The 27,550-nt window shown below is 37.4% G+C and overlaps 4 protein-coding genes across 5 annotated transcripts; 1 reads left to right on the top strand and 3 right to left on the bottom strand.

Annotated features, from left to right (window-relative positions):
* Nucleotides 1–462: 462 nt before the first annotated feature.
* LOC113122850 (actin-binding Rho-activating protein) lies at nt 463–1,905 on the top strand. The gene is made up of 2 exons (XM_026294482.2): nt 463–604; nt 979–1,905. Exon 2 carries the CDS (start codon nt 987–989, stop codon nt 1,500–1,502), a length of 516 nt encoding a protein of 171 aa, XP_026150267.1. The 5' UTR covers nt 463–604; nt 979–986; the 3' UTR covers nt 1,503–1,905.
* A 68-nt stretch (nt 1,906–1,973) lies between these two features.
* hint3 (histidine triad nucleotide binding protein 3) lies at nt 1,974–5,374 on the bottom strand. The gene is made up of 5 exons (XM_026294483.2): nt 5,198–5,374; nt 4,557–4,674; nt 4,334–4,403; nt 3,454–3,580; nt 1,974–3,109 (listed from the first exon to the last, which is right to left on the bottom strand). The coding sequence occupies exons 1-5, from the start codon at nt 5,327–5,329 to the stop codon at nt 3,062–3,064; spliced, it is 495 nt and encodes a 164-aa protein (XP_026150268.1). The 5' UTR covers nt 5,330–5,374; the 3' UTR covers nt 1,974–3,061.
* Nucleotides 5,375–6,533: 1,159 nt separating this feature from the next.
* ncoa7a (nuclear receptor coactivator 7a) lies at nt 6,534–10,760 on the bottom strand. Of its 2 annotated transcripts, XM_026294343.1 has the most exons (7): nt 10,571–10,760; nt 9,487–9,667; nt 8,717–8,866; nt 8,419–8,571; nt 8,202–8,297; nt 7,928–8,001; nt 6,534–7,764 (listed from the first exon to the last, which is right to left on the bottom strand). In XM_026294343.1, exons 1-7 carry the CDS (start codon nt 10,594–10,596, stop codon nt 7,626–7,628), a joined length of 819 nt encoding a protein of 272 aa, XP_026150128.1. In that variant the 5' UTR covers nt 10,597–10,760; the 3' UTR covers nt 6,534–7,625. The 2 variants fall into 2 exon arrangements, with proteins under 2 accessions (XP_026150128.1, XP_026150129.1); XM_026294344.1 differs by lacking the exon at nt 10,571–10,760 and having other exon boundaries at nt 8,968–9,629.
* Nucleotides 10,761–22,302: 11,542 nt separating this feature from the next.
* On the bottom strand, nt 22,303–27,118 carry cmtm8b (CKLF-like MARVEL transmembrane domain containing 8b). The gene is made up of 4 exons (XM_026293019.1): nt 26,957–27,118; nt 25,339–25,512; nt 23,356–23,475; nt 22,303–22,807 (listed from the first exon to the last, which is right to left on the bottom strand). Exons 1-4 carry the CDS (start codon nt 27,086–27,088, stop codon nt 22,721–22,723), a joined length of 513 nt encoding a protein of 170 aa, XP_026148804.1. The 5' UTR covers nt 27,089–27,118; the 3' UTR covers nt 22,303–22,720.
* Nucleotides 27,119–27,550: the final 432 nt, after the last annotated feature.

Genomic DNA, 27,550 nt, shown 5'->3' on the forward strand with positions numbered 1-27,550 from the left:
GACTTGAAACCAGGCTCTGAAACAAAGTACCTCTCATGGGCCAAATTACTATAAATGGCAGAAATATTATGAATAACCTCATTATTATTATTATTATTATTATTAACACATTTTACACAATTTCATTGTGCAATTAGTTTCTTATTTGTACAACATTCTACCAAGGGAAATATTCATACATATGCAATGATTTGTGATTATTGTATCCTTGTTGTTTAACTGCCTATTGCTATGTCATAGACACTGACTTTTATACTGTTCGTTTTAACCAAATTAGTAACATGTCAAATAAAAGACTTTTTGCATATAGTGTTAAAGTGTCCTTTTTAGGGTGTAACCCGCTTTGTTTCAGAGGCACCAAGTTATCGCGGCCCACTCTGGTCAGTGATTGGCTCCTCAGGGCTTCTCTGACATGTCATTGGCTAAATATGATGTCCGTCAAAGTGGCTTTTCCTCGGGACAGAAAGGCATCCGGGCTCTTCCCACTGTCAGCAGCACTGTCTGATGTTATTGTATAGTTAAAGTCCGACCACAGGATTGTGACACGATGGCAACAATAAAAGATTGTTGAAAGTGACGTGGAGATCGAGGCAGGGTGTAACATGTAAGTTGGATAATATCTGACTGTTGTTTACTCCTAATATCTGAAAGGTCGATTAGACCTGAGTTACTGAAGGAATTTCTCCTTCCACTTTAAATGATAAACTTATTTTCATTATGGAAGATATTATTGTAGCTTCTGCTTATTTTTTTTTTTTTTTTGATTTGTTTACAACAGTTTATTATCACTGAACTCTCATAGATACATACACAGAGCCATACAGCTGAAGCGCATAAACAGGACTATAATCATTAGGTAAAAATAATTCAGATGATTTTAGGTAGATTTGTAGATATCAAGGCAGTAAAAACAGTAAAGGGCTATTATTTAGTGAATACATTGTATTCCTGTGCGTGAACCTGTAACCTTCTCTTCAGTGCCAGTGATGGGGACAAAAAGACAGAGCATCACCATGTTGGAAAATGAAAATGAAGTCAGCAAGGACGCTGCAGCGTGTGTTGGGTCTGTGAAAGGCCTAAAGGAAAACTGGCAGCAGTGGTCTGACAAGCACCAGAAATATCAGAAGCACAACCCCTTCAGTCATGACACCAAACCCAGTGTGCTGGTCCCCCAGAGGGGGCAGGACGACTATGGGAGGCCCCTGCAGGGCTCCATGACTGAGCAGCGGGGGAAGGATGCTTGCACACACATCAGCAGAGAGGTTCAGGAGCTGTGTGAGGTGATAAGGAACATTGGAGATCCGGGACAGAAAGATGGTAATGGGCGTGAAGAGGAAATAATCACTGTAGAATTTGGGAAACTGTTTGAGCGTTATGTGACCATCTCCAATAAACTGGTAGGGATCCTTCTACGGGCTAGGAAGCAGGGACTGGTTGACTTTGAGGGAGAGATGCTGTGGCAAGGAAAGGACAACCATGTAGTTATCACTCTGCTGCAGTGACCAGAAATTCATGTTACACCTGCTGTGGTACATACAGAGCTGGTCGACTCACTGCTGTAAATACATAGCATAGGGTTTACACCAATTCTGCTTTTCATGTGACGGCATTTTTATTCAGACATGGGGTTGCACTTCTGTTTTAAAAAAACCCAGTAAATTCCTTATTAACTACTGAATCTATTATTTAGAGACATAAAAGAAATGAAAGAAAATGGTCTGATATAAATCAATGACCAGTGCAAATGGTGTTAGGAATTTGGGTCAAACAATTAGGAAATACAAATCTTCAACATCTGTGAGGAAAATATTATGTGGGGAAACAAGCATAACAAAAATAAAGAGAAGTATTGGTCTCAATAGCTCAACAGCTTTATTATATGGGGGAAGTGGAAGAGTAAAAAGTTAAAATGAAAAAGCCACAGAAAACAGCTGCCTGTGACAGACAATAAAAAAGGTGCTGTAGGATCCGAATTGATTTGGGTTCTTCAGATCATATATTTATTACAGTTCTGCTTTGTAATTTAGCAACCCATTTAATGAAAATGTAAATAGGTACAACCCTGCACTGATACTGTACACGTCTTAATAGCTACAACTTCTATTGACATACAGTAATGTCCATACAAACTACTGAACTTGTTTTAGCAGCAGTAACAGGCATTTAAAACAAATAACTGCTTATAGTGTTATAAAGAAAAGACAGGGTCCTGTTTATTGTGGTTTTACTTTACACTCACTAGATAAGAATCATACTGAGAACATCTCTGAAAGTGCATACATGTATTATACAGTACAGTTCAATTCCAATCACTTGTTAAATCACATTATATATCATAAGATAGACATCACATTAAAACAAATAAAAGATGGGAAAACAACTCACTCTATTTCAGTGCTTGTTGAGACTACTACAGCTACATTGCAAGATGCCCATCAATAAAGAAGTTACTCAACCCAGCTGAAGAATAGAATATGGTGTAGAATATATTAATTAAACAAATTCATTCTACTTGCACCTTTAAATAATTCTGTTTATATGTGTACACAATCATCTCAGCAAGCACTAAAGCAGCCCTGCATGTCAGAAAATCATACAGCTTGTAAATTAAAGGGCAATTTCACATTGTGAAAAGACGATAAAAATCATCCAAGTCATTTCTGTAAATCTATTCCACTTAGCTCACCTTTGCTTTCAAGAGAAAGAAGGAATGCTTTTAGCATTTTCTCTGGCAGCTCAAAGATCTTAATCACACTGTGTCACTTGGTCCATAAATTAAATACTGTTAGTGGTGGATTAACAGTGGTTTAATTCACTTGTGTGACATTTGGCTTCATTCGCGTCTTCATCTGGCTTCTGGTCTGAAAGCTTTTCATGCTAAAACCAAAAACTGAACTGATCTCCTGATTTCTCACTAGTGAGAAATGTCACCAGTTTAACATACTGTCACTGTGGTTAAATGGACTTCAATTTCAGATTAGAGTATACCATCCAACATAATGTGATGGATGTTTAAATCGTTTCATCACAGTGAAGTACTGAAAAAACTGGATCCAAGTTGTCAGTTGGTTTCTCCTTTAGAGTTGAGAAGATCAATCAGCTGGTCAGCCTGCAAAAAAAAAAACAACACGTGAACATAACTAAAAAAACTGACACCAATGTTTAAATTCCACCTAAACACACTTAAGCATGGTGGCACCACAGGACTGTTGTCACTAAAATAATTACTAAAGTAAATATGAGATTCATATGTTGATTAGGTAGATTACAGTGCTGAAGATGCTTCTATAATACCAGCTTATACACTTTAGGTCCTATTTTACTTACATGTCAGGCTGGATGGTGCCAAATTTGGGATTAAGAAGAAAGTCTTCTGTTTAATAGTCGTCAAACTATATGCAATAACCTTTTTTAGTGCTGAAACACAGTACAAATAAAGAAAAAGGGGCTTACTGTGATAAACCAATAGGAGTTGACTCTGTAGAAGAGGCGGGATATAAAGCCCATTTGACTGACAGGTGCCAAGACGTGAAGGTGTAGGTGTGTGACAGAACAGAAGGGGGGCCAGTGGAAACCAAACCTGCACACAAAGAAAGCTCTTCAGTGCATAAAGGACAGCTTTAATCATTAAGACATGGCTTTACTCAGTCTAGATGTCATTTACTCAGTGGTTAGCAAATATATATTACCAAAGCTAAATAATTAGCAAGAGTTTAACAATAAACCAGCATCTTAGCAGCCTATATTTACAGCTTCTGCAGTGAAGAGCAGGGCTGTATGAGAAAAGAGGAGTCTGGTCTGGTGGGAAGTTTCATATAAAGGATTAGGTTCAGGTGTGAGTCTTAAGTTCTGCCAGTCACCTGCCATGGATGACATTTGTTTAACTGTGTATATCTGAGTACATAGTGGTAATTCTCCCAGCATGTGTTTCTGTTTAGATAGAAGAAACTAGCACCCCTCTAGACATGACTCCACAATGAACAAGAACTGGATTGGAAGTACTTTACTGCTCACTGTGTCTGCCTGCACACCCACACTGCTCATCATTAGGCAAAAATCAGTACACACTTCCTAGCTGTCCTATATTATAGGACAATATACATTATCATTACAGTTTCCCATAGATTAAATACAGATTTGTAAATACAGCTCATACTTTACAATACATTAAAATGGATTTAAAATGGATTATTTGCTATTACGGGGGCAATTTTCACTGAATTGATGAGCCTCTCCATTTATAAAGAGAAAAACTGAAGTTGCCCTGAGGTTGATTTCATCAAATGGCAAAAGCTGAATATGTTTGAGGATGTTCCCTCTGCTTGAAGCCCACCTAACATCACTGAGATCTGTTACACTGTTTTTCTGGAGGATCTCCTTCCCTGTCTCGACCATCCGCTTCACTGGGTAATGACAAGAAAAACATACGATCTTTATAAATCATTTCCTTATTATTGCTCTTTATTGTGTGTGTGTTAAATACATGACACAAGCTGCTTTTAACAAGATTTGATAGCTATAAGTCTGTGGATATAAACTGAAAACTAAAATCTTACCCAAAGGCACGTGTCCTTTGGTCAGTGATTTACAGTTCCCAACATGTTTGGTTGGGACAACCAAGTAATGGTGAGGAGCTCCAGGTTTGATGTCTCTGAAACATGCAATCTCCTCATCCTGCAGGGGAAATAAATGAATGTCAGCAAATTCATTGCAAAAATTCATTCAACACAAATGAACAGCTCATTTTTTACACTGGGAGGGCAAAGAGGAACAGTGTATACATTACAGTGTTCACTCCCATTTAAAATACTCAGCTGCCCTTTTGCAGTACAACATAATAAATCAGACAATATAAGGCAGTGGCACTGAATGAAAAGTATTATGCAACTGCAACACACAGATGTGATTTACCCATTTACAGCCAGCCACGTGGGTAACATTAATTTATTTACCTGTTGTATTTATATTTACTTTCTATTTATAGCTATTGGGAGTGTCATCATTACCAGTACGTTTGGATACACTTTCTCATTGAGTGCAAAGGCAGAATGTGTCGAAACATTTGACTGCTAATGTATTTACTATATGAAAGTCAAAAACTGGATCTATTTCTCTTCTAAGGCTAAATTAATAACATGCTAGCTAATGCTAGCTAAGTTAGAGTCAATCAGTATTATATCGATTATCCTATTCTCACACAGTGGAGAAGCTCCGTGCCCATTTCATCGTTTACGATCTTGCAGAAAATGCATTTCTTGTCATATCCCTCAGCTGACACGCTGCTCGTGCTGGACACATCGACCTGAGCTGTAGCCTCGACTCCTGCCATCTCCCCACCATGAGCTGTCAAAGGTCAGACCAGTGCAGTCCACCCCAGAGGTAATCGAGCTCACAACCAGGGGAAACGGAACGATTGTCTGAACGATTGAACACGTCTATGGGTGTAAGAGGAAACCTGCCACCAGAGGACGGTGTGGTTCAGCATATTTAATTCAATTTAGCTGATGAAGAGTTGTCTGGACTGTTCTGACAGCGTCCTCTGGATTCAGTGCACTTAAAACAAAATCAGGTGTCCTCATTTTTGTGCATAATTTGTAAAGGACCTACTTGTAACCTAAGCTGCCCTGTGGCTGACCTACCAACACAGAGAACAAGGTGATTTTGTGACTGCATGGTTCAAATCAAAAGGACAGGCTAAGTTCATTTCATTTGGCAAAGACAGCCTTAAAGTAAACTGTAAAGTTTATGTTACAGCATATTCGTTTTCGGCTTCCTGTGAACTTTGTGTGACATCCGTCAGTCAAACCCATGTAATGGGGGTTAATTAGCCCAGAGCACAGACTTAAGATCCTTCCTACACTGGTTTACGGTACATTCCAGAGTACCCTAGCTCTGCGTCATTCACTGTGGTTTTCCGTGTTTTTTCCGTGGTATTTCACAGGCAAGATGCTGAACCCAAAGGGTTTTTTACTTTTCTTTTTTTTTCTTTTTTTTTTTTGAGGCTTGACACAGTTTAGCTAAATGGCACATATAGAACAGTTGCGCTCATTTTCTTTGGGCATGCTGGCCCAAAGTCATGCAGGATTAGATAATTCAAAAGATTTATAAGCCAATAAGTGAGAATATGTTTACTACCTATACAGTAGACCGATAAATGACAAACAACTTTACATAAAGAACCAGCAGTTTTGCATAAAGGACCATTTAATGTGGCACTACAAACTGAGTTCCTCTTCAGATTCTTGTTTCTACAGGTGCAACAAACTATTGTTGTTTTTGCACTGAACTTTTATTCTATTGTTCAATCCTTTGCGTGAATATTCTCTAGGAAACTTCATTTTGCTATTGCTCTATTTATCCTAATGTATTATTATGTTTGTTTTGTCTGTACTTATGTCAGTACTTATTTATATAGTTGCACCACCAGTTGTGAGTGGTGTGGAATGACATAAAAGATGACGATTTGCATTTGTTTCTGCGTTCTATTTTGTTTGTAAAATGGGAAAAAAAAACATCCTCAGTGAAAAAGGTGATGACGTTTTAACAGTTTACTCAAAATAATAAAATATAAATTCTTTACTCAGTGTCACCAGGAAAAGACAGTGTTTTATGTGGATCCATATAAAAACATTGGCAGTGCCCGCACCACCTGGCAGACTCTAATTTACACACAAAGACAGGTAAACGAATCTGACATGCAGGCACAACATTTTTCAGTTTTCTTAAAATACATTCAAATATATAAATAGAAAAATATATACACAATTTCAAATGTTTCCCTAAGTTTTCCTTAAAATATTGTCCAGCTTTGCAAATAGGCAGGTGTCGCACTTATAAAAATCAAGTGACAGTTAACAGTGCATCTCTATACAGTTATTTTTAAATGCTCTTGATCTGGAGCTGTAGTTTTCAAATAGAAAGAAAGAAAAAACTCAAAAATACAATGAAATACAAGATGAATGAAATTTGAGAGGCCACTGCAGGTCCTTATATGTCAATATTCATAAATTAAGTATGTTTTTAGGTTTTGGTTTTTAAATATGTCCATTTTCATAAACCTCATACACATAAAAGCAAAGAGAACACAATTGACACTTATGTGCATAGAGGCGCATAGTGTAAACACAAACTTTTACATTTCGCCAAAACCAGTGGTTAGAAATATAAAAATATATATTACTGAGTGTGTTTTCAGTAGTTACAAACCTTTCACCTAACAATGTTACTGTTAGATTTCTCTTATAATGCTCTCCATAACTAAGGGAGGGCAAGAAGAGCTTAAAGCTTCAAATGCCAGTTACTTACTGGGCATAGCAGAGGGCTGCTGTTGAAAAGGTGGTAGCGTTTAAAAAGCAGCAAGACCCTGAATCACAAGGTTTTATCCAGCCACTTGTCTTTCTGGGCACGGATCAAACCGGTGTAAACAAAAAGCCAAGAACCACTAGAACAGGCTTCATACTGTGTGCAGGCTAATTTCAGCCAGGTACACAGATGATACAGTGCCAACTGCTCTATCAGCTTTTGTACAGTTGTGGCTGAACCACTTGTACTCTGTGAGGCCTTGAAGTTCTATCACTTCATACAGGACAGTGAGGTTTTTTTCCCGCCTTCGTCCATGCTTTCCCTCAGTTCCCCACAGTCCAGACCTCAAGATCTTGTACAATAAAGTCTTCCTGTGTGGAGAGAGGTGCATTGTGGAAGGTGGGACAGGAAAAACTTGCACCCCGATACAGATCAGAATCCAGCCACAGGGCGAAGCCACTTCTGTAGACCAAGAAAAAAAGGAGTATTTTAATGTGAAACCATTTAAATGTGCCAGTGTTTTATGCTCATGGGTACTATAATCTAGGAGAAACATAACTGCTGTGTGTTTCTCTGGGGAGAATGTCTATATTTCATGGGAGGAATCAATAGTCACTAAACTTACCCTCCTCCACCAATCTGCAGAGATTCCAAGTTGCCACTCACAAAGTATGAGTTCTCACCGCTCCACCTGTATGCCTAGAAAATGCCAATGAAAGACATAAGAAACTAATACAAGTCCATGTGACAAGTTTCAAAACATATGAAATCTTACACAACAAAAAACATTTGTTAATCCTGTGCTCAAAGTTATTCCTTAATTACAGGTCTGCTGTTAGACCTGCTGATAGATACATCTTTGTAATCAGTAACAAGACCACGACCTATTCTGCTCTTACCTGAAGGTCGGGGTTGAAGCTGAATAGGAAGGTTTCTCCTGTACCATAGCAGTATTTACTGACTCTGAAAGAATCAGAGGAAAAAGCCCCAAACACCTGAAAAGACCATAAAAAATGAATCATTAACATATTATTTAGAGATATGCAGGTGATCAGAGTATCTGCTTGACTGCTTCTTTGTACTGAAACTCCTTGTAGAAGAAAAACAGATGCAAACCTTCTTGTGCATGTCTTTGATAACCAGCAGCACAGGACTGTCCAGACCAGCCATATTCCTGTACAGTGTTTTCAGGCTGCTCCCATGAACGGCAGTGCTATAGACCAGCTGCCATGGATAGCCCTGGGTTCTTGCTGGCATGTGAGCAGCAAGCTGTAGGAAAAACACTTGTTAATAAAAAATGCCGTAGTAAAAGGAATACAAATAATTTACACACAATTGATCACAACGGATCATGGCAAAACTTTTGGCGACAGCAGTAATCACTGAGAATCATCCACTTTTTTCAGAAACTTACTTCCTGCAGGTGCTGATCATCTAACAGCAGGCTTTGGTCACTCAGAACAAGCACATCATCGCTTTCCTCCTGATACTCAGGCTCCTCGGTCTCAGAGTCCTCTGAGCCACACAGGCTCAGGCGGCATTTAGAGTCTTTCACTGTGATAATCTGGAGAAGAGCACACGAAACAGGAAACACTTTTCATCATCATCATGTTTTTTAACCCCAAACATAAAATATCTTTCCTAAAATAAATATAGTTATCCTACCTGTACATATGGCTCAACACAATCATTAGCAAAATACAGCACTTTGATATTTTCTGGCAGCAGCTTCATTGCTCTTGGTTTTTTTCTGTCAGCCTTTGTGCACTACAGTACCATGTGTTCGCTAATCTCACCAGCCAGCAATCATCACTTTTGTACTCTCCGGGTTACCTTCACTTTTCATGTGTGAAATGCTATTGGTCAGAAACATGAGTACAGGGGCTTCTCATTGGTGATTTCTGATAGAGTAGTTTCTTTTCTCACTAAACAGGAAAGTGAAACACATTTCTGGGATGTGGGCTGGGCTTGGTTTAACTGGGAGTTAAACAAAGGATGTCAGTTTATAGACATGCCCATATATAGAGATGGTGTCATTTCCCACAACCTCTGCACTAACTGCCGAGCACTTTGGTATGTCAGTTACTGTAATCCATGGATGATAGGCAGTTAATGTCTGCAAGTATTTAGTGGGTTATGCCACCTAAGTTTCTTCTTTAATGTGTGTGTTAGTGCGATCCTTACAGCAGTGGGGTTGACAGAGTTGTTTAGGAGCTTGCTCATCACAGCCACTTTGTTCTCCACAACCAAATAGTGGTTTTGCTGTTTCTCCCCAAGGAGGTAACGGGGCTGGCAGTGCTTCTTGTTGCCTTTAGTGTAAATATCTGGTGACCACTGTACAAAGAAGGTGAAGAGGTGGTCAACCCTGTAGAGGCAAAGAGAGAGTGCATTTTGTTTACTTAAAGATAATATTTAATATTTATTGCACCTAAATGATAAAGTGTTTATTAATGTGGCCTGCTAGGACTAAAATAAATATACAGCTTCCACCATCCAACAAGGTTGCAATGGCATAATGAAAAATAACAGATAATTGACCTAGAGCAGCTTCACATACTGTAACAGCATCTTAACTTGAATACACTAAATATTGAATACATTTCCTAATAACATAACAAAACTTTCTTATAATGATAATATTTTTTTCAACTGAACAAAGCCATTTAGCATAAACACCTTTCATGTTTTTCACACCTTGACATGACGGAAAGTGACTCATGCTTTAAATATTTTAACCATTAATCTGTGCTTGAGGATCTGTGATAGCATAAGTGAGAACTATTTGGAGGGACTTCTGGGACATTCAGTGTTGGAAGCCCATTAACAAAAGCAGTTGCACAGTATTAGAATACAGTATTAATATGAATCTACTCTGAATTTAGGGATGTTTAACCTCAATCAAGCCCCTCTCCTTTCTTCTGCTTCGTCACACACACATATGATCACCAACTTTTTAACAACCTCACCAGCTGCACTGCAACAACCTATTTCCACCATTATATCACAAAAAACTCAGCACCAAGAACATTATTCACTTCTATATGAATTTGAAAAGGATTAATGTCCTATGCATTTGATCTGATTTGATTCAAAGTCTTGTCACATTCAAATGGTCTTTGCAGTCCTAAGCTCATGTTCATTAGCTCAATCAGTTGAAACAATCACATTAAAATACAGTGTGATTCAACAGCAGAAAACCCCACCATAATCTAAGACACAGCAAAACTACTGCATGTTGACAACTGTCATAATGATGCACTTTACTTACTCTCCTACGCTGTAGGCAACTCCCATGTCTGATTGAAGAAGACGGTACTGATGGTAAGCTATATAAAGAATAGTAGATTGTTTGCAGGCTCTGAGTTGAAGCAGTATGTCCACTGAGTCCCTGCCATCGCTAGCATTTTATATCAGTGGATCAATAGCTGAGATAAGCTCCTTTAACCATAAACCCTCCCTTTCTCTCAGATCTACATGGCCTGCACGTATTCACATATATTTCACAACTGTGCCTGGGAGTCAAATTTGGTGACACATTAACTTGACCTGTTCAGGGTCCTTGTCCTTAAGTTTGGCTGGAGATCACACTGACAGATTTATTATGTCAAGGTAGCAGCTCACTGACAGGAGTCCTTTTTAGGGCACAAGATCACCCACGTTCCCTCTCCCACCCCTCCCCACCCCAGAGACAACCTGAAGTCTTGTTTATTAACATAAAACCAGCACACGAGGGCAATAATTGGTCCAAATACCACCAAAGGAGAGGAGTCAGCATGCTCTCTACCTCACTTTAAAAAATCACAATATTGTTTATGATTTCAGGGCATCAGGGATCCATTATCAATATGCAGGAACCTCCCAGAACTTCCCGGATGACATGGGGCTTCACAGAAAGATAAAGGCCTGTATGTATATAAAGGTTTGATTGCCTGTGTTTCAGTCTGTCAGCCCTCTCATTCTATCAATAGTAGAAAGTAAATTAATTGCATGTTGATTTAATAGTAGATTGATTATTATGACTACATGTCTTACAGCTGCAACTGGTTACTTTGCAGATGTGTGTAATTATTTAACATAGCTAAATATAAAATACAACACACTATCATAGAATACTTGAAAGTATATAACAATAGATGAAGTATTTAAGGTTAAGTAGTTCCTCCTCAACTAGATACATCAAAATGTTGTTTACATGTAGTACATAATTAAAAACTATATAGACTATAGTATAATCATATAAAAGTGAGAGGTACCTGAATAATGAGGTTTAAGGTGTGAATTAATGTGCTCTTGAGGCTCTAACAGGTGGATATTGTCTCGGTCTGAGCCAGGTGAGTTGTTTCCTGTTTTCCAGTTCAAAGTTATGGAGCAGAGTTGCATCGTCTTATTTAATTATCTGCAAGAAAACAAAACGTGTATTCTCCAAATCCAATTCCTTCAAGTATCTTTTTCCATGTGGGTTATTAAATTGTAATGGACACTTGTGGTAAATTTCCTTTTACTTAGGGAAATCTTGTGATTACTTCATCTACATCATTACTGCATCCTATCACATTTATTTTTCACTTTCGCTTTCTTTTTTTCTCTCTATTGCACCCTGTTCGTAACTTTGGGTTCCCCTATGACTGCAGTTTGGTTGACCTGCCAAAAATGGTACTTTCACACATATAAAGGAATAGTTGTGGTCTGTGGCCTCACTTAGAGAAAGGCTGTCATTAGATGTGGCTAATGTTTGGGATTATGCAGAAAACTTTAATGACACATGGTTTAGAAAGTATATCTGGCTCAATGTAGTGGTTAAGAACTTGTGTTTCTGCTTATTCTGGATATCATTTATGTTCAGATTTGTTTTTCTTGATCTTGGATTTAAGTGCATACAATCAATATACATGTTTACATAGACTCAAACGTAATCTATCACTAAAGGCATGTATCTTAACATTCTCCACCGTATCAGGATTAATGTCTGGCTCAAGTCTAAATATCAAGATTTAATCAAAGCAGCAAACCTTGATTGTAGTGTTGACCACTCATAGATGATCATTGTTCAATACAAACCATTCAGTCTTGATCAATTTCCAGTGTAGCTATCACTCTGTGCTAATGCTCAAACAGAATCACAGAGTTGCTGATTTTTTTTCTCTGTGGAAATTAGGATTACATGGGTAAACACACAGACGTCTCAGTGGTTGTAGACCATCTGAATCAGCTGAGCAGTAAAACCAGTAATCCTATTAATCCAATTAAATAAAGTGTCATAGCTTCAATGACAACACTATTCAGCTAAATTACAAAATGAATGTTTATGATACTGGTCCCAGTGCTCAAACACACTTTCTGTCACGTTATGATATCACCTCAGGAGATTACATTTGGGGTCAACAATCAGCCATTATGTTCTTACACAAGAGAAATAGGATGAAGAAGATCAATGTCAGATAGTCATTAGTTTAACACACAAGTAAGGTTGATAACTAAACACACAGTTATACAGATGCACAAGCACAAATATGCGTTAACACCAGCGGAAATACGTACATGCTCCCACGTTCATGCGCACACCTTCTGAATACCTGCATACTCGTCAGTCCCACACATGTAAAGACTTAACAGAAATGCAAGTCTGCACAGTGCAGTTGTGACAGTTTGGATTTTTTTGTTATATGAGTCATGACTTGGCTGATGATAACCTTATGTTGAGATTACAGTTTGAGCTCCTCTGCATTACTCCACTGGGAACATTTCGTCATCCCCTTGAGCCTGCCCACTATTCAGCAGACTGCACAGACTTTGCCTGTTTTAGGCCTTGGCCACCTTGGCAGACATCTATTGTAACACTAACTGGAGGTGCACCAAAGAGGAAGAAACATTTGTAACTGCACTAGACCTGCTTTTAGTCTGGTGTCCAGCTTTTAGTTTAGTTAAAAAACAAGGGGTATGCTTGGGCTAACCCTTTCATGCCTTGCCATTTGTTCACACTCCTGAGTGAAAATCACATGAGTAACCAGGTTAGTTATGTTCCTGCAAACATTATAAAGATACATCTTAATTGGGATCCAGATAATACTGTATGGGCACAGGTGAGCCAGTTACTGCAGTTAACAAGTTGGTGAGTTAAAAAAATAAATAAATAAATTACTCAGATCTCATCCTACAGGCTGTGTGGCATGTGTCTGCAGTATTTCGCATAAACTCAACCTCACACACAATACACTTTTGTGACTTTAATGTTAAGTAGGTTTTGGCTTCAGTTTTTGCAGTGCTGTTGGTGTTTCACCTCTTCTCTAATTACTATAAATCCTCTCTGTTTCATGCCCAACTAAATAGGAAAAACCGTCATAAACCAGCTTGTTCAACTGGCTGCCTTCAGTGAACACTCACATACATTGGCATCCCTCTGCAATACATTTTGGTAGCCTGTAATTTATGTCTGTAGGGTTTGTCAACTTGTACCTGCAAGTCAGTTTGTAACACTTACAGCTGTGCATGAGTAAGCTGGAAATGCATAGTGATTTTTCAGACATCTGACGAAAATGTATGAATCATTATGTAGCTGTACTGTAGAAGTTAACGAGCCACTTAGAAAGCAAGAGAAATGTAAACAGAAAGCACACAATTTTTCAATAGATTTATTGTATTTGTCTTGTCGAATGCACCTTGTGATGTAAGAGATAATACAGATTATCTTTATACACAGGAGATAAGGGAGGAGGCAGTACAATTTGACAATAATACAATGTTACCAGAATTAAGGCTGTTCTTCTTTAATAGTACAATGAGTGGTGTTAGTTTTGTTTGCTTTGTTGTGTGAACAGATTTTTGCAAAATTGCTAAGAAAATCCCCCAAAATTTATTTTTGAGCTTCTCTAAAGTCACCATGAAGCTAAAATCAAGCAGTGCAAAGGGTCATTTAAAGTAACACAACAACCAGTTGAACAATGCAGAAGCATTGACTTTTGACTATCCAAAATCTATTCAGGGGTATTGCTAAAACTCAGTGTATGCATGTGCGCAGGTACAGGATGTATGTGCGTGGGTTTTGTAGAGACATGACTGATTAAAGTCTTGTTTATGAGTGTGTATTTATGTGTCTGCATCTATCTTCCATTTGCTTCTGCACAGGTGTATGCACGCATGTATATGTAGTGTGCATGCATGCAAGTCAACTTTGTATGTGTCTAAATGATAATAAAACAGGACTGAATGTTTGTCAGTCACTTCAAAGGTTACTGTTGCTTGGATGTCCTGCTTGGGCTATTTCACATATGAATGTGTTCAAACATAGAATCTAGATAAATCAGGATCAGCCTAAACAATAGTCTATAATAGTAAATAGTAAATCTGACTCTTCCCTCAAGATATTCATTTACATTTTCAGTGGATTATAAAGTACAAAAAAAATTCCTTTCACTGTTTTGTTTTGTATAGCCATAAATTTGCCGTCATTATTTGTTGAGAAGTATTAGTGTTCAAAAGCAGATTGAAGCAATTATGCTTTTGTTCCTATTTCCTCTGCAAACAGAGTTTACAGAACTGGTTTGGACTGGATAAAGTTCTGTTTTCATACTCTCTCCCTCTCTCTCTCTCTCTCTCTGCACGTGTGTGTCTGTGCATGTTTGCATGCACGTCAGAATACAATTTGAAACAAACAGTAATACACTGTAAAAAATCATAAAACAGCAGTAAAAGTCTGGCAGCAAAGTTGCCAAGCAGTTACTGTTAAATCACAATAAAATATCTAATTTTATTCCACATTGTATTGCCATAGAAAAATACAGATTTTTACTATTATGAAAAAGAGCGTAAAGCAAGAAAACGCTGCAAAATAAACTTGGATTTCCTCAATTTCAATGTTTGCCACTTGTTTTAAATAAAATTATGCCGTCTGTTAGATGTGTAAATATCAGTATATGTGTTACTGGTGAGGAGTAAATGAAGATGGCACACAGGAAAAATGAAACATTTTCAGTCTCGTCTAAAAAAAAACAAAAACTGTTTTATAATGAATATCTCTTGAGAAAAATGCTGCAATAGCCCTAAAGCTTTATGAAATCATAATAAAACGTTAATATTCTCAGCATTAGTTTAATCTGATCTACTCAAACAGAACAAAACTTGAGAGGTTTTAAAGACGTTATTGCACAGCTAGACACCATGTGTGCCATTTGTATTTTATCATGTAAAACCTATATACTGTATTTAAATATCTCTAATGGTATTCAATACTTTCAAAAACAATAATTAAACGGAAGCGACACCAAAATTCAGCTCTTTCTGCCCCAGAGCGTCAACTCAATTTTCTCGCTACTGTCCTATATGTCATTGCCCAGGGCTCCATCTCCGCAACGGATTGGTCAATTGGAGTGATTGGCACTTTGTTTGAATCGTTAGAGCCAGTAGAATGACACTTCAGTCACCAAAATGAGATTGACAGCACGATCAGCCAATCGGAATCCGTAAAATGCCGTGTGGGAGGAAGGCCAGGCTGCTGATGTTAAATTTCTCCCCTGGGTCCTAGAGCCCTCTGAGACATCCCGGAATGATTGGAGTGTAACAGAAAACATCCATCTGAGCACAATGGAGTGTGGATTTACCGGTAAAATACAGTTTTTCATGGAATAAAAGCAAAGGTAGGACAAATTTTACAGTTATTGTTTGGGGAAGTGATTTCTGCTGTTGCTGTGTTTTGGATTCTATCTCTCCAGTGCTTTACCATGTTTTACCTACATCTTCAGAACCTGCGGAGTCTGCTTTCATTTGAGGTGTAACATTATATTGTGTGTTTCGCATAAAGTGCCGTAGCAGTAGACCCTAAAATGTGGCGAATGGGTTGACACAGTAGTGCTGTGTGGACTTTAATATTTAATAATTCATTTAGTTGTCATTTATGTTGTGTTTGCAGCATGCAAAAAAGGTTTGTATAGTCTTGTAGCCCAGGTCCTGCAGTTTCATTTTATTCTTTCTGTGTTACTGTATTGTTTCATGCTGTGTTTACTAACCGTTCCCCAAGGTCCCCAAATCTGGGGACCTCCAGGTTAAACAAATATAAAACTTCTCGTTTTTAAATAACATTGTTCTATTTAAAAACCCTTATTTTTTAAAAAATGTCAGAAACACAAAACTATTTGTATTTATGCACATAATTTCACAGTAGTTGTTCATGTGCCTTTTAGCTGCTACTGTTGGAAGTCTGCAATAGACTACACAATTGGTCTGCATTGTTTTCTTATTTAAAAAAAAAGAAGCCATGACTAGTAGCCCTGTGATGGACTGGTGACCTGTCCAGGGTGTACCCCTGCCTTTCACCCAAAGAGAGCTGGGATAGGCTCCAGCTGATCCCTGTGACCCTGGTTAGGAATAAGCGGGTATAGACAATAGAGGAATGGAAGCCATGACTAAATTTGACATATCCTAAAGACACATAGCTGTGATGGACTGGTGACCTGTCCAGGCCAAAGATAATGGATGAATGAATAAAGACACGGAGGATGTTTCTAACATGAATGGGTACTTCAACCTCCAAAAAATAAGAGTCTCTGATGAGTTCTTATTTTCAAACAATGCATGCTGGGAAATCTGTGTTTGGACACATTTTTAAGTTAAATCCATGTTTTTTAACTATCTCTGACAAGCCTTTGTGATTGTTTTTTGCAAGGTTTTGTTATATGATGCTTACTTTGGATTTACAGCAAATACATGTTTCAAAAACCATAAAATTCTGTATTATTACAGCCATATACTACAGTGCATATATAGTACAGTACATGTGAAGAAAAAAAGGTACAGTGTATTTTTTTACTTGGAAGTATAATAGTTTTAGTTTGAAAACTGCCATGGCCTGATGTTTTCGGTTTCCTGTGGGACTTTTATTTTGGTTTCTGCTTTCCTGTCCCACCTGGCTTAGGGTCCAGGTAGCTTTGTGTTCATTAGTATGACTAGTTACACTTTGTTTGATTGCCCCTTTTGTTAGACACCTATATATACCTATATTGTTCCTTGCTGAAGTATTGGTTTGAACCTGAGCTATATTCGACGGTTTTGAGTTCCTGAGTTTGTCAGCTGGGGCTTTGTTTTAGTGTTCGAGTTCTACATTTGAGTTTGCCACGTGCTGGATCTTTGTGTCTGTTCCTGTCCCAGTCTGCCTGAGCTACGTTTTTCTTCTGTTTGGTGTTAAAAATAAAGAACTTTAGTTATGTCTGTACCAATTCTTCGTAGAAGAACATAACAGAAAACCATTTTAAAACAGCACAACTGTGTAAAAAAAAAAAAAAATACATTTTTATAGTGTATGTATAAATTATACATTTTAACTTTACTTTTACTGAATATCTATTTAAAATCAAGATGATTGACTATTTTACAGGTATATGCTCAGAAATGTTTTTAAAAATTGCAAATGTCTATTTTTATGGTAGATTTTAGTTTTTTTGTACTGTAATATAAAGTGTTAGATGCTATAGTGATTGTAGTGTCATTATGTTTATATATCTTAATTCCCTCTCCTTCTCTCTTGCCCAGTTGTAACCCTCCTGAGAGAAAATGCTTCACCAGCACTTTGTTCCCAGAGACATTTAACTTTAAATGTAATTTAGTGACAAACTGATGCAACAGATTCAGGCCTGATTACAGTGTAATGGCGCCCACTGTGCCGTGTCAGTCAGGGTTAATCAGTGATGTTTCAGAAAGAGTAAAGGTTCCATTGACCTATATATGAGACAAAATACATTATAGGACACAAAGGTTAAAAAAGACAAGTGAGCATGTTCAACTCAAAGTAAAAAAAAACTTGCTTCAAGGAAAATTTGCATGGGTACAAGACAAATATGTATTAGATAACAGTATCTACTGTAAAAAACAAAAAATAGAGAACAGAGAATTAGAGAATAAGTTATGAGATTTTGAGAATGTCAAATAGAAAAAATAATATGACCTACAGCTGGAACCTGAATTTACCGTGATATTATGTATTATTCTTTGAACACACTTTTAGCTATCTATAACATAGTTTGGCGTGAGTATGCATTATTTTCAGAAGGTTTAAATATTTGTTCATGTAGATCATTTCGGTAAGAGATCATTGACTGACCTTTTTATGCTTGCATGAATATGCTGACAAGTTACAGTTATACACTCATTCAATCTTTTTCAGAGTTTTTATGACAAATCTATACAGATCATCATCTGCAGCAGCCCTAGCATTTAAGACCGATTCTCAAGAATTTTATCACCCCTGAGCCTATTATTCTGACTGCTAGATGTATTTAACTCAAAGTTATAAAAAGTATTTTGTATGTGTCAGATTAACAGATTTTGGTGGCTTGCCAAAACTAAGCTGACTCTCAGCAAACTGAACAGCCATGACTTCTGCACTTTAGACCAGACAGGGTATTACACAGCAATTGCCAATGCCACCTTTATTCTCCCTATTGATTTTGCTGGAGCTGTGCAGTCTTTTATTGAGTGTATTGACATAAAAATAGAAAAATGTTTCTGTGAATAAATGGGCCAGTGGTGCACGGTTTGCATTGTTGCATGAAACTTCATGTAAATACTGTAAATAATAAACTTTTTCATATGAGGTAGCAAAAATTGTGCATCAGAAGCAGCAATACAACATCAAATATATACATGAGAAAAGGTGAAATATTTTAACCTTTTTCTTGTGGTGGAGTAGGTGTGTTTGGAAAAAGAGTAGGAGAACTGAAATCTGACAGTTAATCAGTAGGTACATTTCCATCACAACTTTCCCCAGTGAGCAGCTTCACCTTTGGTTACACCACAGGAACCTGAGTCTGTATTAACATCCGGTTAGATCCTTCAACTACTTTCTGGAGGTTCATGTACTTTCAAGGTGGGAATTGCAGAACTGAACATCACTGGCTGGACAAAGTCTGCTAGCATTTTCTACAGCACTACACTATATTTTGTTATACACCAAACTGAAGTCCAGGCCAGGTCAATTTTTGCTTTAGTTCTATCATCATTAACGTACTACTTATGGGAAAGGGAACTATAGTGCTCAGTGGATTAGTGTAGTCTTCCCAGAACTTTACTCCTGTGGGACTGCAGAGAACTGGAAGCGCCTTCGTCTCTGGGATAACACTGCATTTCCTGGGAAATTACAGTTCCTGAAAAATTTGGCAGTGTCCCAAAGGCCACAATCCTCATCCTAAATTTGGAACAATAAGTAGTTAAGAGGTGTTTTTTAATTTTGGTAGAAGTGATGCAGATGTAAATTTGCATTTGTTTTTCTGATCTCTGACTCATTTTAACCCTAACTCATGGCTTAAGTGGTAATAAATAGTTGGTTGTGGTGTGTTGTAAATGAATCATCCCTAGAACAGAAGGAAAGCAAAGGTGAAAAGACTCACATCCTCCATGTACTTAAACTGGTTTAAATATGTCAAATGGAATTATTTATCCAGTTAGACATGTGGAAATGTGCCCAACAAAGTTCATTCATCCTAATTTGATTTCTCACTCGAGGTTAAAAGTCCATTTTTTTTCTGTGTCCTGCCAGCTCTTTCTGCTCTGCTGCTCTCTCATGTGTTTCACGTACAGTATGTTGGCAGGATACCAGTCCAAATCAAAGAACACTGGCAGTGACCTACTTATGGTCTACACAAAAGATGAAGCTTAACGTAGCTTAGGTTGCATACGGGTTGTAATGCTTGTTTTCTATTCGTAAATGCTTATCGGAGCTGTCGCTCGTTTGTGTAGTAAAACTAGCTAAGAAACATTTACAGCGTCTTGGAACACAGGTCCAAAAAACATAGATACACTGTATTTGTGGATATTTCAGTTTTAATGCTGGTAAACTTCAGATTCATGATAGGAAATTGACTTTACAGAGGAACTTTAATTGCATGTGGAATTGGGTAGATTCCTGGGAAGCTCATTTGATCCAGGTGAAGTTATTCAAGTTACATCATTGGCTATGAGTAATAAACTATTTGGCTTAGAGACAATCCTCTGTTACAAACTGAGTTCAAAAGAAATTAGCATTTACTAAAAGGACAGGGTCTATCAAAAGATTTTTCTGCTTCCATTTCTCCTCATTTGGTTTGTTGTTTCCCTTTAATGTCAGTGCTACTGCTTGTAATATTTTATCAGTGTTGCCTTTAAAGATATATAAGAGACACATATTTTATCAAAATCTGTACAGTGAAAACACCATCTCTGTTATGAAACTAATTATGAAACCCATGCTCACATCTAAGAGGAGACATATTTAGCCACAGACTCACTCAGATTAAAGGAACTTTGCAGAGCATGAGAGCTACAGTTTGATAACCACACTACCCAATCAAGGCATATCAACAAGTTAGGTAATGTGATTACTGTACTTGTTCAGGTGGTGAACTGTGCCAGTTAAGACTGCAGCTGCTTACATCAAGGGGGGGGGGGGGGGGGGGGGTGAAGAAAACAAATATAAAGTGTATGCAAATAAAATGTGTTAATAAATGAACATAATCATCAAGCTGTGTAATCTATATGTCACCAAACAATTTAATATTTAGTGGTGTCCTCAGCAATACCGCATTTTAAGGTATGGTGTTATGTAGGTTGGAAACACATTCATTTCCTGATATGAGATTTTACTTAAGGGTATAAGATCTTTGAAAGATATTGCCTAAGAGTTTTAGGAAATATTTCAGTCTGTTTATGTTGGTTGGAAAAAAAGACATAAAGGTTTGTAACAGAGAATCCAACATATGAAGTAAACATCCTAAAGTTGACACAATGACATTATTTACGAAGGTTTCTGTTTGTACAATGATACAGCGGCTAATGGAACTTTTTAAGTGAAAGCAGTCTGACAGGAAACATGGATAAATTTCATTAAAGCTGCATCGGGTTCAAAGTCCTAATGTGTTGCTGTCACACTGTTATGCTTTAGTGGGGCACTTGATGGAGGGTATGCACAGCTTTTAGATTTGTCCTTCATATCCCTGTATCCAAAAGCTGTAACATCTGGAAACAATCCTGTCCCCAAAACAGCCTGTCCTGTGTGTTTTCTTCAGGCAGACACACATTTACAGGATTATGGGCAGTGATAAAACACAATAAAACTTTCCTCCTACAGAAATGTCTGGTGCTGTGCCAGTCGTTAAGCATCTTAGGATGTTCACCAGTCCAAGGTCGGGAGTCAACTGTGTCAAGTCAGAAGTTGACTGATGTGGAACTTGACTATGAGACACCAACTCTAGTGTCCATTCCAGATGTTACAGTGAAAACTACTGGCAACTGTCCATCCATACCAGAGTTAATTATTAAACAGCTAGTCAGGTTATTTCAAATCATTTTTTATTGTCATACTTTAGATGATTACTATAAATATGTTATTAGTAAAAAATAATTTTATGTTGGATGTTATATGTCCTAACTTTTTATTTCACACATTAGTGTGGTTATTAAAACTGTAAAAACTATAAACATAACAGTTAAAGCCAATCTAGATTCCTTTGTTTGCATCTTTGTATTTTTATCTATCTTCTATTGTACTAGCATACTTTTGTATGTAATGATAGAGTCTTGAAGGTCATGAATGTAATACTGGAAACTACATATATATTCATTTATTAATATATTCAAAATAACAATTTGAACTTTAAGTAAAAATGCTTTTACTTACTTCCATGGTTTAGACAGCCTTAAGGCTTATATCATTTAAACAAATTTACTGCCTCAAGACACCAAAAACCAATGGTTGGAAAAATTACAGTAAAACTGCTCTCTGCCGTAATATACTGTAAACTGCATGGCACAATTGGAAGCCAGGCCAGGTGATTATCATACACTGATCGAGGGCCTCTACTGGGCCAGTGAGGTATGACACCCCACAGTGAGTGAAGCTGTCACCTTTTACTGTTGTTTCAAATAAAACACTTTCACAGGTTGTAGCTGAGCAGTTTACAGTAATTGATGCAGGTAAAGTGTTTGCTGTTAATTAGTGTGAAGATCCTTATTTAAAGCTTTTTTCTCATTCTTTTGACTGTATGACTGTATGCCTATGTATCTGTTTCATTTAAGAAGTAAATTATCATATTAGTGCAACATGTGCAAACATTGTCACTGGGTAATATGCCACTTCAATGCTTCAGTGAAAATGGAAAATAATAACTGCAGAACAATGGTTTATTAACAATAATGAAAGACAAACTTGGTTTTTGATTGGGTAATGCACAGTACATTTTTATGAATCAGTATAATTACCAATAATTAAAGGTGTTGTCTATAATAAATTAAAAAAACATTTCAAACAAATATATTTTGAAAGAAATGTTGACTGTAGTTTTCTACATATACCAAACATCTTTTTTTGTGTTGATAAAATCAGAACAAATGCAGTGAAAGTAGTAATTCATTAGAAAGTGTGAGTAATGTCACCAGTCAATGTCAACAGGTGACAATGATGCTACCGCTCCTCTTCTGTGGTTTTCCAGGCGCAGTAGCTTAGATAACTGCTTCCTGCATAACACAGTGTGGTCAGAAATGCAAAGAACTGAAAAGAGTGAAAGATGGTGAAATAGTAAGAAAAACACAGGAATATCAAGAGGGAAAGAAAAAACAATGAGAATGAACAAAGTTGAATTTTGATATTTTAAACATATTTAAACTGCAAACTCAAAGCAGTGCTTAAATTTTGTGTCCACATGACACACATATAAATAGCCCACTCTAACAACTGTCTGCTGACATAACCAGAGGTTGTTGTACATTCAAAACAACTCAGTCAGAAGTAAACAACAACTCCATTTTACAACTATTTATAATAACACAACCAACGGAGACGTTCACCTAACATTCACAACTGTCATGTAAAAATGTTGGAGCAAGTTACTGAAGCAACAGCAAACAGCTGCATTGTGGGTAATATGTGTATTACTGCCTCCACTTCAGCTGTTTTGACACACGCCTGCTCTTGTCTTGCTGTGTGTAATGAGGACATGCAAATAGTGATGCAAAACAATGTTTAGATAAAAACAAGCATTTCCTTTTTGAATGAACTTTCCCTCAACGTAGCAGACATATTGAAAGAAGAGGTCTTACTGAAGATGCTGCCCAGCAGTTGTAGTTGTGTCGCCCCTTGATGCCCTGGTTTACCGAGAGAGCATCTACTACTGCTGTCACCAGGTACAATGCTGTGGCACTACAGTTCAAACACAGAGACTAGGAGGCAAAGAAATGAGAAATAAATAAGCAAAGCAGTCAAAATTGATCATGTCTTCTAAAATTATTCCAATGCCTCTAAACCTTTTTCCAGTTGCATTATAGGGCAACACCATACTGAAAGCATTACATTCAGATGTTAATTAATAAGCATCTGGTTTTAAAACGATTTACTGTCAACAATTTTCAGTCAGGTATCAGGCGCACTCACAACAGTGAGACTGCACTCATCAAGGTGACAAATGACATTCGTCTGATCACAAAAATCTAGGGGTAATCATGGAATATTAACAACCACATTAAATCAATTACATCGTCAGCATTTTACCATCTCAAAAACATTACCAGAATCAAAGGAACCATGTCTAAACCAGACTTGGAGAGACTCATCCATGCATTTATATCCGGCAGGTTAGATTACTGTAACAGCCTGTTCATGGGGCTCTCAAAACGAGAAACAGGAAGTACAACCACATTACTGCTGTTCTCAGATCTCTGCACTGGCATCATGTCACTCAGAGAATAGACTTTAAACAGCACTGTTTGTGTATAAATCTCTTCATGGCTCAGCTCCACAGTACATCATTGACATGTTGCTGCCAAATGAACCATCTTGGACTCTGAGAACATCAGGGACAGGCCTTCTGCTCTTGCCCAGAGTCAGGACTAAACGGGGAGAAGCAGCGTTTCAGTCTTATGCAGCTAAAATCTGGAATAGTCTTCCTGAAGATGTTAGACAAGCCTCATCTCTGGCAATGTTTAAGTGCAGGCTAAAAACTTCTTTTTCCCTCTGCATATGACAACTGAAAGTGTTTTATCTGCTCTCATTCTCCTTTATTTATTCATTTATTTATTTATTTCAAGTCAATTTTCTATGCTATTTGCAGTTTTGTATTTTAATGTTTGCCTATGTACTTTTAACTTGTCTTTTATTTCTGTAAAGCACTTTGAATTACTCAGTGTATGAATTGTGCTATACAAATATACTTGCCTTGCCCTGCCTTAAAACCACAATAAGTATATTCAGAGGAAAATAAACATGTTAACATTATCTAGCCAGCAAGTATTTATGCGGAAAAAATAGTTTTGTTATAAATATTGCACTCCATTTCCTGGTATTTTTTGTACAACAGGTGTGAGAACTGTCTGGTGTTAACACACATGCTGCAAAATCATCAAGCCACCCACAGGAGGAAATACACTGCATAGAGGTCTATCTCTGCTGGCTCTACATTCACTGCTCAAGTTGTTTGCTTTCTTTATTCAATCATTTGAGTTTGCTACCTCGGTGCTGCAGTGTGTTATGTTTTATTTTAGCTAATTTATTTTATTTATATAGGGATTGGAATGCAAATTTCCCCTCTGTGTGAAATTTAGGATTTTTTTCTACATAAATCACCTCTCTAAACCTAAACCATGTGAGTTTATGGTTATCTTGTTTTCCTATCAAAATGTTTAAAAACTTGTAAATTGTTAAATTAACATTTGTATGTTCATTTAATTTTCTGCTGTCAAGTCTGGATGTTTCAGTGACTATTACTTGAAATTGAAATGTGTTTGTTCACTCACAAAGCCAACAGGGCAAATCTCATAAGGAAGTGCTTAAAGTAGGGTAGACAATACTGCAATGTGAACCTAAGATTTAAAAAAAGTATTTTACAATCACCATCGGTTCACTTTTTTTTTTTTTTGGGGGGGGGGGGGGGGGGGGGGGGATTTGGATAAAAAATGTTGGTATGTTACTTGTGTTTTCTTAGTTAAAATCAATGGAGGAGATGACATTTGTTCAGTCTAACAAGCTGTCAAGGTTGCATTGTCAGACTATCCTGAGTGAACAGGTGAACCAGTGTACGTGTGTATTACCAGTGTAGTCCAGGGGACCTGTGGTATCCTGTTATAGGCTCCAGTGAGGTAAATTATAAACAGGCAAGTGGTCACAACCCAGCACAAGATGGCAGCAAACATCACCCAACAGAGAGCAGACAGATGAAAATAGTCTGTTCCCCCAACCAGGATCCACACTAACATACCACACACCTGGAGCAGAGGATAAGAGAGAGAGTGGACTGGTTATATACAGGGTTAATGGCTGTGTGTGGTAGCGCAGGACTAAATTGTCATTTATTATACTATACTATGTTTATTGTGAAACAAAATAAGAGAGGCAAATAAAGGTTAAGAGTTGTAAAGATACATCTAGAAAAGAGAGCACTGGCTGTTGCACATTGTCAGATCCATGAGTGAAGAAAATATTTGGGCCAGTTCTTTCGATGAAATACAGGTCAGGTCAAAGTCAAAGGTTAAAGCTTCACTCTCTCATTGGTTTCACCAGCTAAAGTCATAAAAATATAAATACAGTGTAGTATTTTGAAGGGCATTTTACACAAAGTAAATTCAAATTAACCAAAGTTTTAACAAGAAGTTGTGTTTTCTGTGACTTTTGTTTTTAAAATCTTTATTTATATGGTGTTGGATGAGTTTTCCAAATGCAATACGCATTTGAGTTGAGATGCTAAGCAGCTAAATCTCTTTGCTCCAAGTACTATTCCAAAGCCCTCCCTTCCTGTTTCACAGCTGAATATTCCTGCTTGGGGTTTCCTATCACTGCAAGAAAACATTTGCTGGTGTGAATCATGGTTGTGTTTTTAAATGTGAAATCTCTTCCAGTTAAGTGACATAATCTCTAGCATTGCTGAAATGTTTCAGTGCACCTATCACAAATTAACCCAAAACCTAAATTCTGCAGCTTCTGTTTTTGATGATGCAGTACATATTATAGATCTTCCCCTTTTATCATCTAATTGTGACTTGTGGCTATTCTCATATAGAACATGATTCCACAATTTACTATGTGACTTTTGAAACAAACCATTATTAACTGTGTTTGCACTACATTGTTTTTTTCCACTTGCTAGAATCATTTCCAGATTACTTCAACTGTGGCATGCCCAGCGTCTGCATGGCAGCCAGCCAGTCTGTATTTAGAGAAAAGCTTTTTCCTTAAGCTGATTTGGAGAGGAAGAGAGACAATGAGGCAAAGAAAGGAGGAAGAGTGGATTTGCTTGGTGTGTTTTTTGGTTAGCTTCCTACTACATCTCTTGTTTTCACATTTTTCTTTGACTCAGTACAATTTAAAGGAATTCCACAAAAATACATTTATGCTGTTATTACCATGAATTTCAGATTGATTTTATAGTGGAACATAATAATTGAAGATTTTTTTCTAACCCAACAAGCTGCTTTTATGTGTTTCTGTAACTAGAAACAATCTAAACATAAATTCAGCCATCTTTAGTCTTAGCTGTGTGTGTTGGGGTCTTTCTGGTAAGACAGCAGCATTCAGTTGTAATATATGTAACACTCATTGCTCACAAACATCAGAATTATTTCCACTTTCTGACAATGACCATAAGCCAATTTTCTAGAAGTTGCATCTTGCTATCGGCTAAAGACACAGTCTCCAACACTAAGTAACACTTACTATCTCAGCCAGGAGGAGCATTCCTTTGGGGGTTTTGGTGAAATGCTGGTCATAGGCCAAGGTGGAGGTCGAAATGTTGTACTCGGGTAGTGTGGGACTCCTGCGGGCCGACACCACAGCCTCTCTCTCCATGGTACACTGACAGACAGCTCTTGTCCTTTCTGTGAGGTTGTGCCTGTAGCAGAGGAAGTTGTGTTCCTGTGCCGGAATCCAACAAGGACTACCCTCATTATGAACTGATAAATACTGTGTCAGTTTGTCCCACTTCCTTTAACTAAAAATCAGAGTCCAGAAAAATGACTTTTCTTTTGAGGATTCAAAGAGTTGATTGGTTATCATAGTTGTTTTTCTTTAACTGTTTTTATTGTGTGGTCAAGTAATGAAGGCTATGTAGGAGTAAAGGTGCTACATTAATCATTTAAACTGACCTAGTGGTGACAATAAATAGGAAGGAAATGGTGATGACAGTCCTGTCAGAGATATATACAGCTTAAAGCAGAAAGAGAAGGGCCGTGTGTGACTTCAGGACGCAGTGGAAAAGACAGTTCTGCTGTTAGTGATACATGATTCTGACAGGCAAAAGGAAGAGGTGGT

Source organism: Mastacembelus armatus, chromosome 16 (genome assembly GCF_900324485.2).
Source record: "Mastacembelus armatus chromosome 16, fMasArm1.2, whole genome shotgun sequence".
Classification (NCBI taxonomy): domain Eukaryota; kingdom Metazoa; phylum Chordata; class Actinopteri; order Synbranchiformes; family Mastacembelidae; genus Mastacembelus; species Mastacembelus armatus.